This window comes from Branchiostoma floridae, chromosome 7, assembly GCF_000003815.2.
Source record: "Branchiostoma floridae strain S238N-H82 chromosome 7, Bfl_VNyyK, whole genome shotgun sequence".
NCBI classification, from domain to species: domain Eukaryota; kingdom Metazoa; phylum Chordata; class Leptocardii; order Amphioxiformes; family Branchiostomatidae; genus Branchiostoma; species Branchiostoma floridae.
The window spans coordinates 20,886,706-20,901,802 of NC_049985.1; the positions used below are offsets into that span (position 1 = coordinate 20,886,706).

Here is a 15,097-nt window from a genome sequence, read left to right on the forward strand (position 1 = left end):
AAACCAGGGACAACTGTTGGTACAGTGTACGCAACAGACAGGGATGACGGATCGGACGGCATTGTGAACTACATTCTGGTGGGTAGCAGCAATGACAAAGGATTTGCCATTGGTCTGGAGAGTGGAGCCATCACCGTTGCACAGAGGCTTGACAGAGAGACGTCTAGTCATATCATGCTGTCTGTCATTGCTAAAAACCGTGGCAGCATCCTCGGTAATGATATTGATGAAATCCAGGTGAACATCACCATCATTGATGCTAATGATCCCCCAGTGTTTGAGTTCAGCCTGTATGAAGGCCATGTGAGTGAAGGCGATAACATTGGCACCTCTGTTCTCACTGTGTCTGCCATTGACAACGACTTGAGAGCAGACTTCAGATCCTTTGTGTATGGCATCCAGGATGGGAACGAGGGCAGTGCTTTCAGCATAAACCAGATCAGTGGCATCATAAGCACAGCAAGTCGGCTCGACCGGGAAACCATTGACACCTACAATCTCACTGTCACAGCAACAGACACTGGTATCCCTCCTGCAACAGGCACTACCTACGTCGTAGTCAACATCGATGATATTAACGACAATGGTCCCGAATTCGTCCCACCGAATGTCACCGGTTATGTGCTGGAAAACAGAGCACCAACAACAGTGATGACCCTCAGCGCCACCGACCCTGACCTTGATCCCAACCGTGGGCCGTTCTCGTACCGGTTGATTGGTGGACACAACTCTCAGTACTTCACCCTGGATCAGGGTAGCGGCCGGCTCAGCACGACCCGTCAGATCGACCGCGAGCAACAGAGCGACTTCTATCTGATCGTGGAGACTACAGATTCAGGATCCCCCTCCATGTCCTCCACCCACACGGTCCACATCGTTGTGGAAGATGTCAACGATAATCCCTCCACGCCGCGTACTGTGGACATCTACATCCACAGCCAGGACGGGTCCTTCCCAGGCGGACCAATTGGAAACGTTCACCCCATCGATCCGGACATAGGTGACACGTTTAGCTGTACGATCACCCAAGGTAACACCCAGGTCTTCTCCATCCCCTCCTTGTGTAATCTCAACACTGGGCGTATTAACACAGTAACAGACTACACTCTCCGAGTCAGTGGAGATGACGGTGTCCATGCTTCCGTCGTCTCTACGGTCCACGTGCATTTCCGAGAGTTCACCAGTGACGCAGTAACCAATGGCATCATTGTGAGGCTGAACAACGTAACTACCAGCAACTTTTTGAAGAACTCCTATACGAACTTCATCTCAGCATTGAATGACATATCTGGAGTTTATAGTACAGTTTTGTACAGCATGGAGAATACTGGAGAAGATCTGGACATTGTTCTTGCCCTTCAGCAAACTAACCAGCAGTTCATGGTGCCGCAGCAAGCAGCCACGGCTATCACCAACAGAAAGACTAACATCGAAAACACGGCAAGTGTTTCCATTGTCGCTGTGAACTTTAACCCCTGCAGTGACAGCCCTTGCCAACATGGCGGCGTCTGTAGCAAAACGCTTCAGGTCACTTCCTCTCGGAACATTCTGGAAAGCGATCCAGTGATTTTCGTGTCTGTGGACACTGGTAACCGTTACACCTGTAGCTGCCCCACAGGTTACACGGGAGACAGTTGTGAGATTGAGATCAATGAGTGTGATGCAACTCCCTGTCTCAACGGAGGCACCTGTACAGACGAGATCGGCACCTTCACCTGCGAATGTCCACCTGGTTACCATGGTGACAGATGTCAAAACGACTTTGACGAATGCAGCAGCAACCCCTGTCGAAACGGCGGGCAATGCCTTCAAGGACTGAACGACTACACCTGTTCTTGTGCACAGGGGTTCACCGGGAAGAATTGCGAAATTGATGTGGATTACTGCATTTCCCAACCATGCCTCAACAACGGCACGTGCACAGACGGGCAGACGTCGTACTCCTGTCGGTGTGGATTTGGCGAGAAAGGTGACAACTGTGAGATCACGAGCTATGGATTCGAAGAGGTTTCGTACATGCAGTTTCCTGTGTTGGACCAGCGTAACAATGACATCATGATCGAGTTTGCAACCGTCATGACAAATGCACTCCTCTTATACAACTACGATGCTGAAGAATCAGACTCCTCAGATTTCATCGCACTGGAAATCATGGAAGGGAAGCTGCGACTGTCGTATCAGTTGGGCGACGGGATCACTCGGATCAGCGTGGAGAAGAACGTGGCTGACGGACAGTGGCACACCGTCACCGCTAGGAGGAATGGCAAGGTAGGGTACCTTATTGAATAACAATACTATATTTGCACTTTAGGATCATCCTTAACGTCATACTGTGATAAAAAGAAGACTCCCTTTATACAGAGAGCTGTAAAGAGTCCAATAAATTTGTGGACACCTGTTACGGTTAAACTTCAGATGTTTTCTCCAAGGTTAACGTTCTACAGGTCAACATTTTTGTCTTGCTATAAGTTGGAATGCTTCCTAAATAAACAATACAGGTGTGCCTTATCATCGTTTCATCAGTTGAGAGTAATAGCCACACAATGGCACAAAGCTATGTAAACAGGGAAGAAAACAATGCCACTCACCATTGTCTTTGGCCTGATAGCATAAAAGGTTTGGCTTTTTCTTTGAAGTCAACCTTAAAGCTTTGTCATGAATTGTTATAAATCACGAGGATGACTTTGCATTGCGAAGAACAAAAAGAAATGCCAACCTAAGCTTTGTCATGAATCGTTATGAGGATGACTTTGCACTTTGAAGAACAAAAAAAAAATGGAATCAGTCAAATTTCGACAGTTCTTTTTTTATTGTTTCTAGAAACAATACTAGTATTATGCCTAAGGTTGCCGTTTTCTTTCTAGTCTTGGTTGGGTAAGTTCCTGTAATAGAGCATTAATGAAATGGGAAGAATTTCAATTTTGACATGATTTTCTTGTTTTGGCAGCAGAAGTCACAATCTAAACATTGCCACAACAAATTCTGTGACTGTTGGTGGAAAACAGCATCTCTTTGTTTTGCCTGAAATGTTCAAATTCTTTTCAACTTGGTTGCACACTTTTTGTGAGGTAGGGCCGGTATGGGTGGAATGTGGATGCCGTGAGAGCTTGGTTAATCTGCTGGGATTATATCACCTTGATTCAGTCCAAACACTGGATTTTCCTAATTCTTCCGTCCACCTGGGATCTCCAGCCATGGAGAAGTTGCTGTCGAGTAGGAATTTAGTAAAGCTAACGGAATCGGTCTTATGAACTCTTGGCAGGAGTTAGTTTGGCTCTGCAAATCTTGTTTGTCTTGGCGGGGTTGGGTTCTATTCTTGTAGTAGATTATGGCACTATCATTTCATTGACTAGAAAATTAAAAAAAGAAAGTATAAACCAAAATGTTTACATGCCCTATTGCATATTAATCTTGCAAATGAAAGACTCTTGTTCATTATAAGCATAGTTTTTTTGCTTTATAAATTGTGAAAATTCTTTGATTTTTGTTAGTGGATATCAAGAAGCAAACCGTGCATGACTTTTTCACAATTGCATGTACATTGTATAATGGCATGTTTTGGCACCTGTTAGAAGATCTTTTGTGGAAATGATAACTTTGTTAGAAGCCAAATGCTGAAAAGGAAGCTGGTACATTTTTCAGTGTAAGTGCATGTATATCAAGAAGAACTTCACCTTGCAAATATTTCACTTACACCAAATATAGGTTATTGTCAGACACAAGACACAACATATCGAAAGATCTTCTGAGTCCACAAACTCTCTTGGTTTATTTCCCTGTAACAAGTGACTTTGTCATGATGACTTGATGGTACTGTGTAGTCAGGAGATTATTGTGGGTTTATCCAGAAGGGACAAGAAGTCCTGGTATCCCAGACTGTGACTACAACAGCTCGGCCAGACTGTGACTACAACAGCTTGGTAAACTCCTCTACAGGCTCTAGTTGCTTGGACTTATGGTCATGTTGTTTTAGACATTTATTCTAGTGCCTTAGACCCTTGCCTTTTCAGTTGGAAAAAGCAATTTGAACCAATACTGTAGATTCTGTTATTTTTGCAGTGACTTCATTTTGCAGTAGGATGTGATTGGAAGTTTTTGCTGTATTGTACATGTAAAAATGTATGTTCAAGTTTGCAGTTTGAATATTTCTGCGGCATAGTATTAGTAGAAGTGGTGCAGCAATGGAAATTATTCAGGATGTCAGTGCAAAGTTAGACATTGCAAACTTATGAATATTTACAGCAAATTTGAATGTCGAATTTGCACACTTTTAAAAGAAATTCCAAATGCCATTAGCCGAGCATTTACAAGTAAAAAGCATTCAGTCCTTTTTGAGTTGGCTTGTATTCAACTTTCACCCCCCTCCCCAAAAGCTGCTAGGAAATTTACTTAGCCTGGCCTATAAGTTACGTATCACAGATGCTAGACTGCAGGAGAAGCAAGACTGCAGGTGTACATGTATGAAGTTTTGCCTGGGGGAAGAAGCCCCTACAAATAAAGAAGCAGGGAATCACTGGTGACCCGAAAGATGGGGGCAGCGCGACTATTACAGTCTTCAAAGACCAAACTGGTGTAAGAGTACAGACTAATATGTGGGCATACTCGGATCATATGTTCCGCACAAAAGACTGGAAAACTGGTCCTGCCTGTTTTTTCAGGTGGAGTTATAGATGTACTTGTATGCATGAGGGGACACAAACAATATTCAATTAGGCAAAAGAATGGTAGTCTGGATTTTCAAGACTAAATAGCAAAAGGCTACAGCTTTACAAAGTAGATTGTGTACTGATTTTGTAGACATGTGATAAAATTCTGTGTTAGTTATTTACTTGTAGAAGGGAAGAGAGACCTTCAACGACATCATGATAATAATACGAAGCCTTCAGCAAGTTTTATTGCAATATTGTCAAAATCCTAAAAGCTAGCAAGCACACAGAAAATAGTGTATGTTAACAATGTAGATGAAGTACAATTTTCTAAAAGAGGTGAAAATGAAATATACTAATAAAAAAGTACCATTGAGTAAAGTAAACTTATACCTTCTGTAGTCAAACATTGTAACTAAATTCAGTACAACACCTTATTTACAGTGATTAAACAGTTTTACAGTCTAAAATCAGAATTGGAGAACTATTTGGCCTATGGCGATTGTGTACCAATAACTGAAACAGAAAAAGTTAATAATGAAACTTGAAAGCAGTGATAAACAATCTCCCGTAGAAATGATTATTTGGTATTAGAGTCCATTCCAAGACACCATGAGGGTTTTTAGGCGATATTTATAATTAGTCTGAATTATTTTGAATAAAAGAATATCTGAGCCACACTAATTAAATTATTTTCAAAAAATTGACTAAGAAAATACTCATTTATTTGAATTTCTTTGAATATTTTAGAAACATTTTGAAAGTAACTGTACAAAAATATCTTTATTTAGAATAATTGTGAAACCTCTCTGTGATTATTTCACATTTACAAATATTTACAAAAAATGGTAAACCTGGCTAAATGGTAAAATTAGTTTATTGCCCCCATAAAAGTAAGCCCTATTGTTGCATCTGTATATTTTTAGATTTCACTGCTGGGCACTGGTGGATCCTTTGTGGTGGGCCATTGTTGCATGGCACCCAACCATACTTTGCAAGGATGTGTGAATTGCTATATTCCCAGCCCACCGAACTATTTACAAAAAATGGTAGAAAATGGTAGAAAATGGTAAATAATGGTAGAATGCTGTTATCATTATTTAGAAACCATTAGAAGTATCCAATTCCACACCATGAATATTTCCAAAGTTTTACAGGACCAGGGAAATATTTATAAAGTTGAAACTGTGTTAGAAATATTTCAGAAGTATCAAATGTCCTAGACATATAATTACAAAACTTTAAAATCAATTCTAAACAATAGCAACAAACATCCGCATGGTGTCTTGGAATGGACTCTACAGTACTAAGAGAATGGCCGGAATTGCTCAGGGTTGGATCAGGGTAACATGAGGTGCATAAATCAGTGGTTTCCTTTCCTTGGCCAGAGGGGGAAATGTCATCCTGAACCAGGCTTTTAGCTAGGGTTTTATAATAGGGTGTCCAAACTTATTGGTGAGTCGCGGTAAGTGACTATTGTAGGGGGGTCTGGGGGCATCCACCTTCCACGGTGCAGAGTTTTTCATGATTTTAAGTTGAAACAGTGCATTCTAAGGTATCCCAAGAGGCAAAAATATTGTTACAGATGTCACAGTAGAAGACTGTGACCACAGATGACCTTGTAGCATCCCTGGTCAATCAGAATTTCATGCTTGTCAGAGGATTTCCTCCCCAGTATAGGGCGTCCAGGGGCATCAAATTTCTTGTTATTCTAAGAAAAGGGCGTCCAGATGACGCGTTGACGCATGCCTGGCTAAAAGCCTGTCCTGAACAATAGTCTCTACCAGACATCTCTTTGAACTAAATAGAGTTTTCCCTAATATATTTATGATAAATAGCCTACCGGTCGAATTGAAATTTTTGTCCAACCACCTGACAGTATTCAATCCCATCCTATTTACACCCCTGTCAATTAGGTAGGCAGCCCCTTGTTTTGACACCTAGTAATCTGCCTTAATCTTCTTTAATCTGGAGCTAATTGCAAAAGCTTAAGTCATAAATTTGAAGGTCATCTCTGGTCTAAAAGATTTGTACTTAGGTATAGGGCAACCACCAAGACTTAATCTTGTCAAATGTTTGAATCCTTTTCTTGGCTCTATCTTCAAAGTCTGCTTGCTTAATGTTGTCTAGTATTAATATAAGCATTTCTTTTTTTTAAAGGTATTTATGAGAAGTCAAAATTGTTATATATAATATTTTCCTGGTTCCCTTGGCTACAGGCAATATTTGCAGGAATCATTTTGCTTGGAGCTCGTTTCCTCAGCCTTGTCCTTTCCTGAAGGTTTAGATAACAGCTGTACAATCCAAGCGTATTTTCCAGCATCCTGTTGGTTGTAGACAGTTCAAAAATTAGTGTTTGCCAGGAAGACAGGTGGCTGTGCAGTGGTGTAGGGGTTAACAAACCTGCTTCTGTATTGCAAGCTCATGGGTTCAAATATCAACGTACTGGTATGGGGAATAATCTGGGTACTGTAAATTAAAATATCTTTGATTAGTGAAGCTTCATCAAGTTAATGTCACAGTAGAAGTGGAATTACTAGTAGGAGTCTTTCATAAGTTATGTTTTAAGTTGGCAGTTGAATTAGAAGCAAGTTTTCAGAGTACAGTGTAGTTACAGTAGGCAGATGATCCCCTTTATGGTACTGAGCTTCTGCATTTCTTAACTGTTTCATCATGCCATGCATGCTGCAGTTAAGATATGGTGAGAAACCCAAGCCAGGTGTTCTCTCCTCCTACAGGTGTTAGTCTGTGCTCTGTGATACCAGATCAGGTGTTCCACTACCCACATTCCTTCAACACTTCCTTAGCACAGGTAATAGGCAGGTTGTTCTGGTCACCTGGGCTCCTTTATGCTTCTCTGTTTCACCTCTCAGCATTTGCTAAACAGAGTAATATTACCAGCACTGTTTCCTTACTTCTTAGAGAAGGTCTGAAGATATTTGTTTCTATTCTTTGTAGCAGACAGTTAGTGACCATGCTTTTGGATCATAAGGTTCAGAGTTCAAATCCCATACAGTCATTAAACAAAAAAGTTCGTCCGTCTCACTAAATGCCACTGGATGCTTTGAGGCATGGTTCTTGAACAAAAGAGCAAAGGAATTGCATGGTACATTGCAGCTATATACTGCTTATTTTGTGTGACATTTCAGACTTTCCTTTAAATATCTAATGATAGTGTACACACATATATACAAATATAAATTGAAGGTGAGAATCTCCCATTTTCTGTGCTTGCCAAACCACAGGTACCAACTTGCACTCACCCTACCATGACAGGGTTTCAGGTTGGCAAACTGCCTGGGCCGTTAATTGATTCCCTCCATTCAAGCATACTGTTGAACCTAGTCCAAGGCTCCAAGGCATTGGCTGCCTCCTCTTAAAAACCGACCGATGTTTGGGCAGCTTTCTCCCCATACAATACTCAGAATTACATCAAGTGGTCACCCTTTATCAAATTTGACTTGAAAGATAATGGAAGGTAGAGAAAGCGAGAATGGAGCCCCCTCTGGTCTTTAAGAAAATAGGTCTGTTTCTTGTGTTTTCCTGCTTGGGGGAGGGGCATTCTGGTAAAGACAAAAACTCAATGATGACCAAGTTGAACTGTGAGTCAAAAGAAAACAATGGTTGTTAGAATTTTGTTTAATTGTAACCATGGTAATGAAAGGTAAAGTGAAACCACCTGCCATTTATTTTTTGCAAGCCAGGACTTTCCCCAAGGGAAAAACTTTTGAAGGACAGTCAGGATACTATAAGTATAGTTATAACTGTTTAGCAATTCTTGCCCACTGTCGTGCCAACTTGAAATGGACTGTGTGACTTTTGGCTCAGTAGTCCATCTAGGTGATCTCTATTAGCCCGTTATTCCACCCACATAACACATGTAGACAACACCCAGCCATTCTTGCTGGGGCAAGTCTTTCCAATGTTTTAAGGCAATCTATTATTATAATAATGATCATGCTTTCCCTGTTTTCCAACATTGGAAAGAAGAAACTGCAAAACCTCTGTTATTGCAGTAAACAGATTACAAAAGTTGCAAATAAGTAGAGGATTGGGATTATTCTAAACTATCTGTCTGTGATTGTAAAACAGCCAAGAATTTACCTCCTGCTATAATTACAAATTTGAGAACAGATGACTATATTGTTGCAAATATTGTTCGCATGGACTTATTGTAACCTCATGAAAATTTTGGCTGTGGTAACAGCTTGCTTCCAAGGTTGTAAGATTGCCTGAGCCCCAATTAACTGTTGACCAAAGTATTTTGGGTCTTGCTGCCATATTTGCCTGCTCAGCTTGTGTGTTTGCTGTTGTTCTGCCATGTTAGTCACACAGAGTAGTGTTTGTCCACTTGTTTGGTGTTTGTAGGGGAGGGAGGGGGGAATGGGGGCTGGCCAGGGGAGGGCACACAAGAGTGATTGACAGCTGTCATTCTGAGTCATTATTAATGTGAAAACTTGTCCAATTCAAGCTCTTTACCTATGTACAGAGTTGATGACTAAAACTGTAGATATCTTTCCTTTTCAAAGAATTTTGCTGAGCAAAATATGTTGAGAAACTCCTTGTTAAGTGCTTTGTAAATCAAAATGTGATCCTTGTGAAAAGAAATCCCTTATGTATCTTGAAGTGTACAGGGTGTTTGGGGTTCTTCATTATAGGCTGAAACTTACCAAAGACATACAAAAATCATACACAAAGTCCTATACCTGAAGCTGACCCAAATCTGGGTGGCTCCTACACACAAGATGAAGGATGCAAACACAAATCTTTCACTTCTGACATCAGGACGTTTCCTGTCTTTGCTTCATCTTCAAGCACCCAGAGATCCTCTGGCCTTTCAACCACCTTGACCAATTGTATATTATTAGGTGATGTTGATCTTAAGACAAAGACCTGTTTAAAAAACAAAAAAGTCTGTCCTATGACCCAGTGTTTCTGAATCAAGTTTTTACACCTTGACCTACCCTGTGGTAGTTTGAGGACAATGGACACTAAAAAAAAAGGCAGGAAAGCCCAACCCGGATTCCCCCGACAGACAAGTAAACACCACAGCCTTCCCAACATTCTGTCCTGACAGCGAGCAAACGTTAAGTCGCAGTCCTGCACAGGTGCCATGTACAATGTACGTCAAGCGTGGAGGTGAAAATAAGAGTCTGACACCGGATACCAGGGTGCGATCCTCCAAAAGACCTTGCTTCTTTGTTGTCTGGGGCGAGTCACTGTTGACTTGACTCATACTTTATGTACTGTGTCGACGTGCCATTTCGCGATGGCGCTTTTTTGTGGCACGTTTGGCTCCGTTCCTTGACGTATAGAGGAAAATGTATTTGTTCTGTAAGACTAGTTATACACCAGCGTCGTCAGCAAGTTCATGTTTTCCTCTTTAGGTCAATATGTATATCCTGTAAGTTGACGTTGTTATGGTTTGAGTAGGTTGTTAGCTGCTGCCTCCTTTAGAAGGATTAGGTTTGCTCTTGACATTGTCAGCTCTTGACATTGTCAGTGGAAAGATGAATGGTTTAAAAATGAATTATGATCTGTCAATCAATGTTTTAAACAATGACTGGAAGTGGTGCATGCAGGTTGGCCCACACACCTTCAATGTTCATGACAAAACGAGTTATTCTATTTCAAAGTTTCAGACCAAATCGGCCCCTGCAGTTAAAAAAGAAGCCTGGCTGTATGGTGGCCCAAACCTACACTGCTTACTCTCTGTCCCAAGAGCTACATGTTGTATCAACAACTTAAGCAAAAATTACCTGGTGATCTTAGTATGTCCGGAGCATGAGATACCAAAATCATTATCACACTTGACCTTCATTTTCCCAAATGCTGAACCACCAAATATTCATCTACATAGCTCAAATTATGCTAGACACATGAATAAATGGCATTGTAAACATAGTCATGGCAAAGGTAAATAAACCATTGACAACATAGAAATCACCATATCAAAGAGCATGACAATTGCAACATAATTATAACAAGATAGATACAATCGATGACAAGATGTTGAGTGTATAGAACAACTCAGAGTGTGCTATGTGCTTTGGATGATATTTTGATTTTTATTAGTAACAACGATTCTTGTGTTTTTTTTTTAGGATGGCACTCTCATAGTGGACAACTGTGGTTCATCCTCCCCTGCTGGCTTCTGTCGAAACACAGGAGGCACTGGAACAGCAAGGTAACACACCTTACTCTACCTTCCTATCAAATTACTCACTGGGTTTGTCATCTAGCAAAGCAATCCAACCTGTCCTTTTGTCTTGGCAGTCCATCAAACCAACCTACCAACCAGTCAAACAAAAAACAGTGATGTAACAATTATAACCTGTGTTAACACAGTCTGTAGGTATGGAGTTACAAGGTTAAAGCCATGGACTTATTTTGCAGGCATTTTTGATTACAACTGTATGTGGGGATCAGGGTGATTTCAGTGAACTTGATGTTGGAATAACGGAGGAATGTGTCCTCCAGGACCTCATGTCCCTTATTATTAGGACCACCCCTTAGAAAATTCAGGCATTTCTACATTTCCTGTGCAAAGCTGTAAGGAACCTTGAGGCACAAGTTGAACTGAGGGTTGTTTCAAGTGCATGTACATTTGAAGAGTTGGAAAATGTGTTGCCTGAATGAAATTCCTTCAATCGTGATCACATGGACCCTCTCTGAGGAAAAAGTGACTCGCATCACAAAAGATATTGTACCATGAATTCCCTTTTTTTGATGAGGACTTATTTTAGGGTAGGAACAATTCTTCAGTAGTAATACGATAGAAGCATTTTTACTGTCATGTTTTTAGAGGTCACAAGAACAAAAAAAAATAATGCCACTGTTAACCTTTATACAGTTATATATGATATTAAATTTAAACTGAAAAGGCAGGCAATCTCACAAACAAGTGTTTTTGGACATAGATTTGAGTTTATTAGACCCAAAATGTTAAATGCTCAGTTGCAAAGCAATTCCCGAATACCCCCTGCTTTCAAGTAACCACATGATTATGATACACACAACATGTAGAGAAAGCAGTAAGCAGAAAGTCCTTGCATAACTTAAGACCAAGGTTATGAATCTTGAGGCACAGACTAACACAGTGTCAGCTGTAGCCTTGACAATGTCATTATGTATGCCCACCAGCTTTGGTAGCAATTAAGTCAGCAAAACTAGTGCCAAAATCACATTTCAGATGTCTTTAATGTTCTTTTTTCATGCCTTGGCTTTGACTTCACCACATATTTGAAATCTAAGACTCAGATCGTGATGGTTTTAAGGCCCAATTTCTGACAATTAACCTTAGAAAGTTGATGCCCTGTTTGGAAGTTGCGTGTCCACCCACACCAGCACTTACATGTACGAAGAAAGGTGTTGGCTCACCATCAAACAATAATAAACACGAAATAGCATGCAGTAGCATACTTTGATCCGCTGCTTCAGAGTGATGGACAAAATATTCTTTTGAAATATAAATGTTTACTTCAAAATGAAGTGTTCTACGTTCATGTGTATGTTGACATTGTTTTGTATTCAAGAAAAGATAACAAACATTATTCAAAGCAATGCTATATATTCATCACAAACATGCACATGTTTGCTAAAAACCGACATTTTAAGTTCAACTAAAACATAACAAACGTAACTCCATACTAAACTCATGACAGACTTGTAATCTTCTACAACACATGTTTACTGAAAACTGACAGTTGGCATCACTTTGCAGTCATTATGTGCAACAAAATATGACTCTTTACTAACTAGATGTCTTACATGATAGGCAAGCTTTGTTTTATGATGTACACAACTTGTTTTAGATATATACATTCAATCACCCCCCCCCCCCCTCCCTTGTTTCTTTTGTCTTGCAAGAAACCAAAGAAACAATTTACTGTTGACAGTGAAACCGCCTTGGCAGGTGTATGAAATTGATATCTGCCTAACTGTGCAACCCATCTGCTAATCAGCCTTGTGAGATCATTCCTCCTCTTAAACAAATAAACCCTTCCTGACAGTATAATCCACTGGTTGGTGCATCAGGGGAGGAATAATCTCCCAACTATACACAGATAAATCCCAGGCTCCTTGGAAATGGCCTTGAAGATTTTCAAGGCGACCTTGTCTGACTTCAATTCCTTTGTATTTCTGCAGCGGTTTGGACCTGAGTGGCCTACCCATGATGCTCGGCGGTGTGCAGACGATTGATGCAATTCTGGTGCGACCGGGACAGGTTTCGTCCAACGATTTCGTAGGATGTATCCGGGAGGTGACGATAAATGGCGTGCCCATCAACCTAGCTGGACCCCTCTCTTCTCGCGGCATCTCAGACAGATGTCCCAGGGTGGTGTCAGACGTGTGCTCGCCAGATCCCTGTAAAAACGGTGCCGCGTGCCAAGACAAATGGTCCAGTCACCAGTGCCAGTGTTCGGACATTTACGTCGGCGACAACTGTGAGAAAAGTGAGTGCTCGTCTTCTTCCCCTGCACACGTCATGCGCCCATTCAGAATTGGCCATATTTTTTTTTCAATGATGTGCAATCTAACCAAGAACCTTAGTTTACCGTTACGTCACCCTGGCAGGTACATATGTATTGTTTTTAGGGCTCTGTGGGCTTCTACATTGTAATTTCTGTATGTTTTGCACTTAACCGTTTGAGGGGTGAAGTCTAATTGCTCTTCTGCCATTGTTTCTCACCAAAGCCCTTGATTTTCACAGGACGTGTTCCCTTCTCCTTTGGTGGCAGCAGTTTTGTGGAGTTCCAAATCAAGGAGAGCTATGTACGGCAACTACAGCTGGGGAACCAGGTTTCCAGCCGTAGGAGGAGAGCCAATCAGGACACTTCTCTGTCTCTCAAGTTCCGCACACGAGAGAACAGCGGACTCTTGCTGTATGCAGGCGGCTCCAGCAGATACACTGTCCTGGAGGTAAGCTTACACCAAGACTACCTGATCTGATAGTATAGTGCTTTTATTAGACTATTAACTTGTAAATGCATCATAATGGTTTGCAGTTTGAAAAGTCTATGAAGTTCTGCGATTAACAAGTGTCATGCATGTACTTTTTCTCCTGAAGATCAGTGACAAAGAAATACCTTCCTTATAACGAGTTTGTGTTACGCCATTAGGTCTCTTCTTCCTAAGAACTTGTTGAATAGCAGTATACAAAATCAGAGGTCAAATCAAATATTTTCTAATTGCCTAGCATGTTTGTGCACCCACTTTTTTCAGTCTTCGTCTTGGTGTCTTACCCCATTACCAATCTAAGTTTGGTGCAAAATGGCTACCTTAGCATGTTGGAAGTTAAAAGATAGTAGATCTGAGCAGGAGTTCTGTTTGTATTTGCCCAGGTGAAGGCAGGGAAGCTGGTGTACTCGTACAATGCTGGGTCAGGACACAGGACCAGGGAGATCGATGTGGCGGTCACCAACGGCCTGTGGCACACGGTCAGCCTGGTGCGCAGAAGCACCTCCACCTCACTGTTCCTCCAGAACGAAGAGCAGACGCAGGACTGGAACACGGAAATCACCGGGACCACCCACGACTTCCTGAGTTCTGACGTGGCTACCATGTCCTTGGGTGGTACCAACACACCAGTCACTATTGAGGGCCAGACTTTACCAGGTACATGCCAACACCTGTATACTCTGATTTTCTTTTGGTATTGTAGAAAGACACTGGTTTTTAAATGTACATGTTAGCAAGACAACCATCCTGAATATGATTGCACTGTATGGTAAAAATGTGTCTCAGTCATACACTATATGTTATCCATTGATACATCTGTCACTGTTGAAATTTTACCTATGCTTTTAAACCAAATGCCTTACTTTGTTTTCTCTGCAGGATTTGATGGCTGTATCGACGAACTGAGATTGAATGGTCAACTGCTTCCATTCGTCGGCTCCAATGACATCGTTATCGCAACTCCATCGGAAAATGTTGGCGAAGGCTGCCCTAGCCCTGCAGTTTGTGCTTCCAACCCTTGCCCCAACAACCTTCTCTGCATTGACCAATGGCAGCAGTATGAGTGCGCCGAGCCTGGTGCCTGCGGGTCGTCTCCTTGCCAGAACAACGGAACGTGTATTCCTAACGACAGCGGATTCAGGTGTCGCTGCGATGGCAACTACAACGGCACTCTTTGTGAAAATGCTCTAGCGTGCATCGGATTCACGTGTGGAACCAACCAAGTGTGTGTCGGTGTAGGGGCCACTGGTCGCGCATGCCAGTGTGTGGATGGATGGAGCGGGGATAACTGCGAGATCAAGCTGCCGCAGACCTCGGAGCCCGGGTTACACATAGGCGTGATTATCGTGATCGTGTTCTTCTGTCTCGTTGCTGTTATCATCCTCATCGCCTTCATTGTCTACCACCGTCGGCGCATGTTGAGGAAGAAGGACCAGGCTCCCAAAACTGCGAAACAAAATGGCGGACACATGGCAAACGGTGGTCAGGAG

The 15,097-nt window shown here is 41.8% G+C and overlaps 1 protein-coding gene across 1 annotated transcript in view; it reads left to right on the top strand.

Annotated features, from left to right (window-relative positions):
* Positions 1-15,097, top strand: part of LOC118419233 (protocadherin Fat 4-like) — a gene marked incomplete in the record, with an annotated part of 82,732 nt that overhangs the window by 65,587 nt on the left and 2,048 nt on the right. Inside the window, 6 exon segments of the mRNA XM_035825582.1 lie at positions 1-2,268; positions 10,751-10,833; positions 12,795-13,102; positions 13,360-13,568; positions 13,991-14,264; positions 14,487-15,054. Of these exon segments, the coding sequence (XP_035681475.1) occupies positions 1-2,268; positions 10,751-10,833; positions 12,795-13,102; positions 13,360-13,568; positions 13,991-14,264; positions 14,487-15,054 (3,710 nt within the window).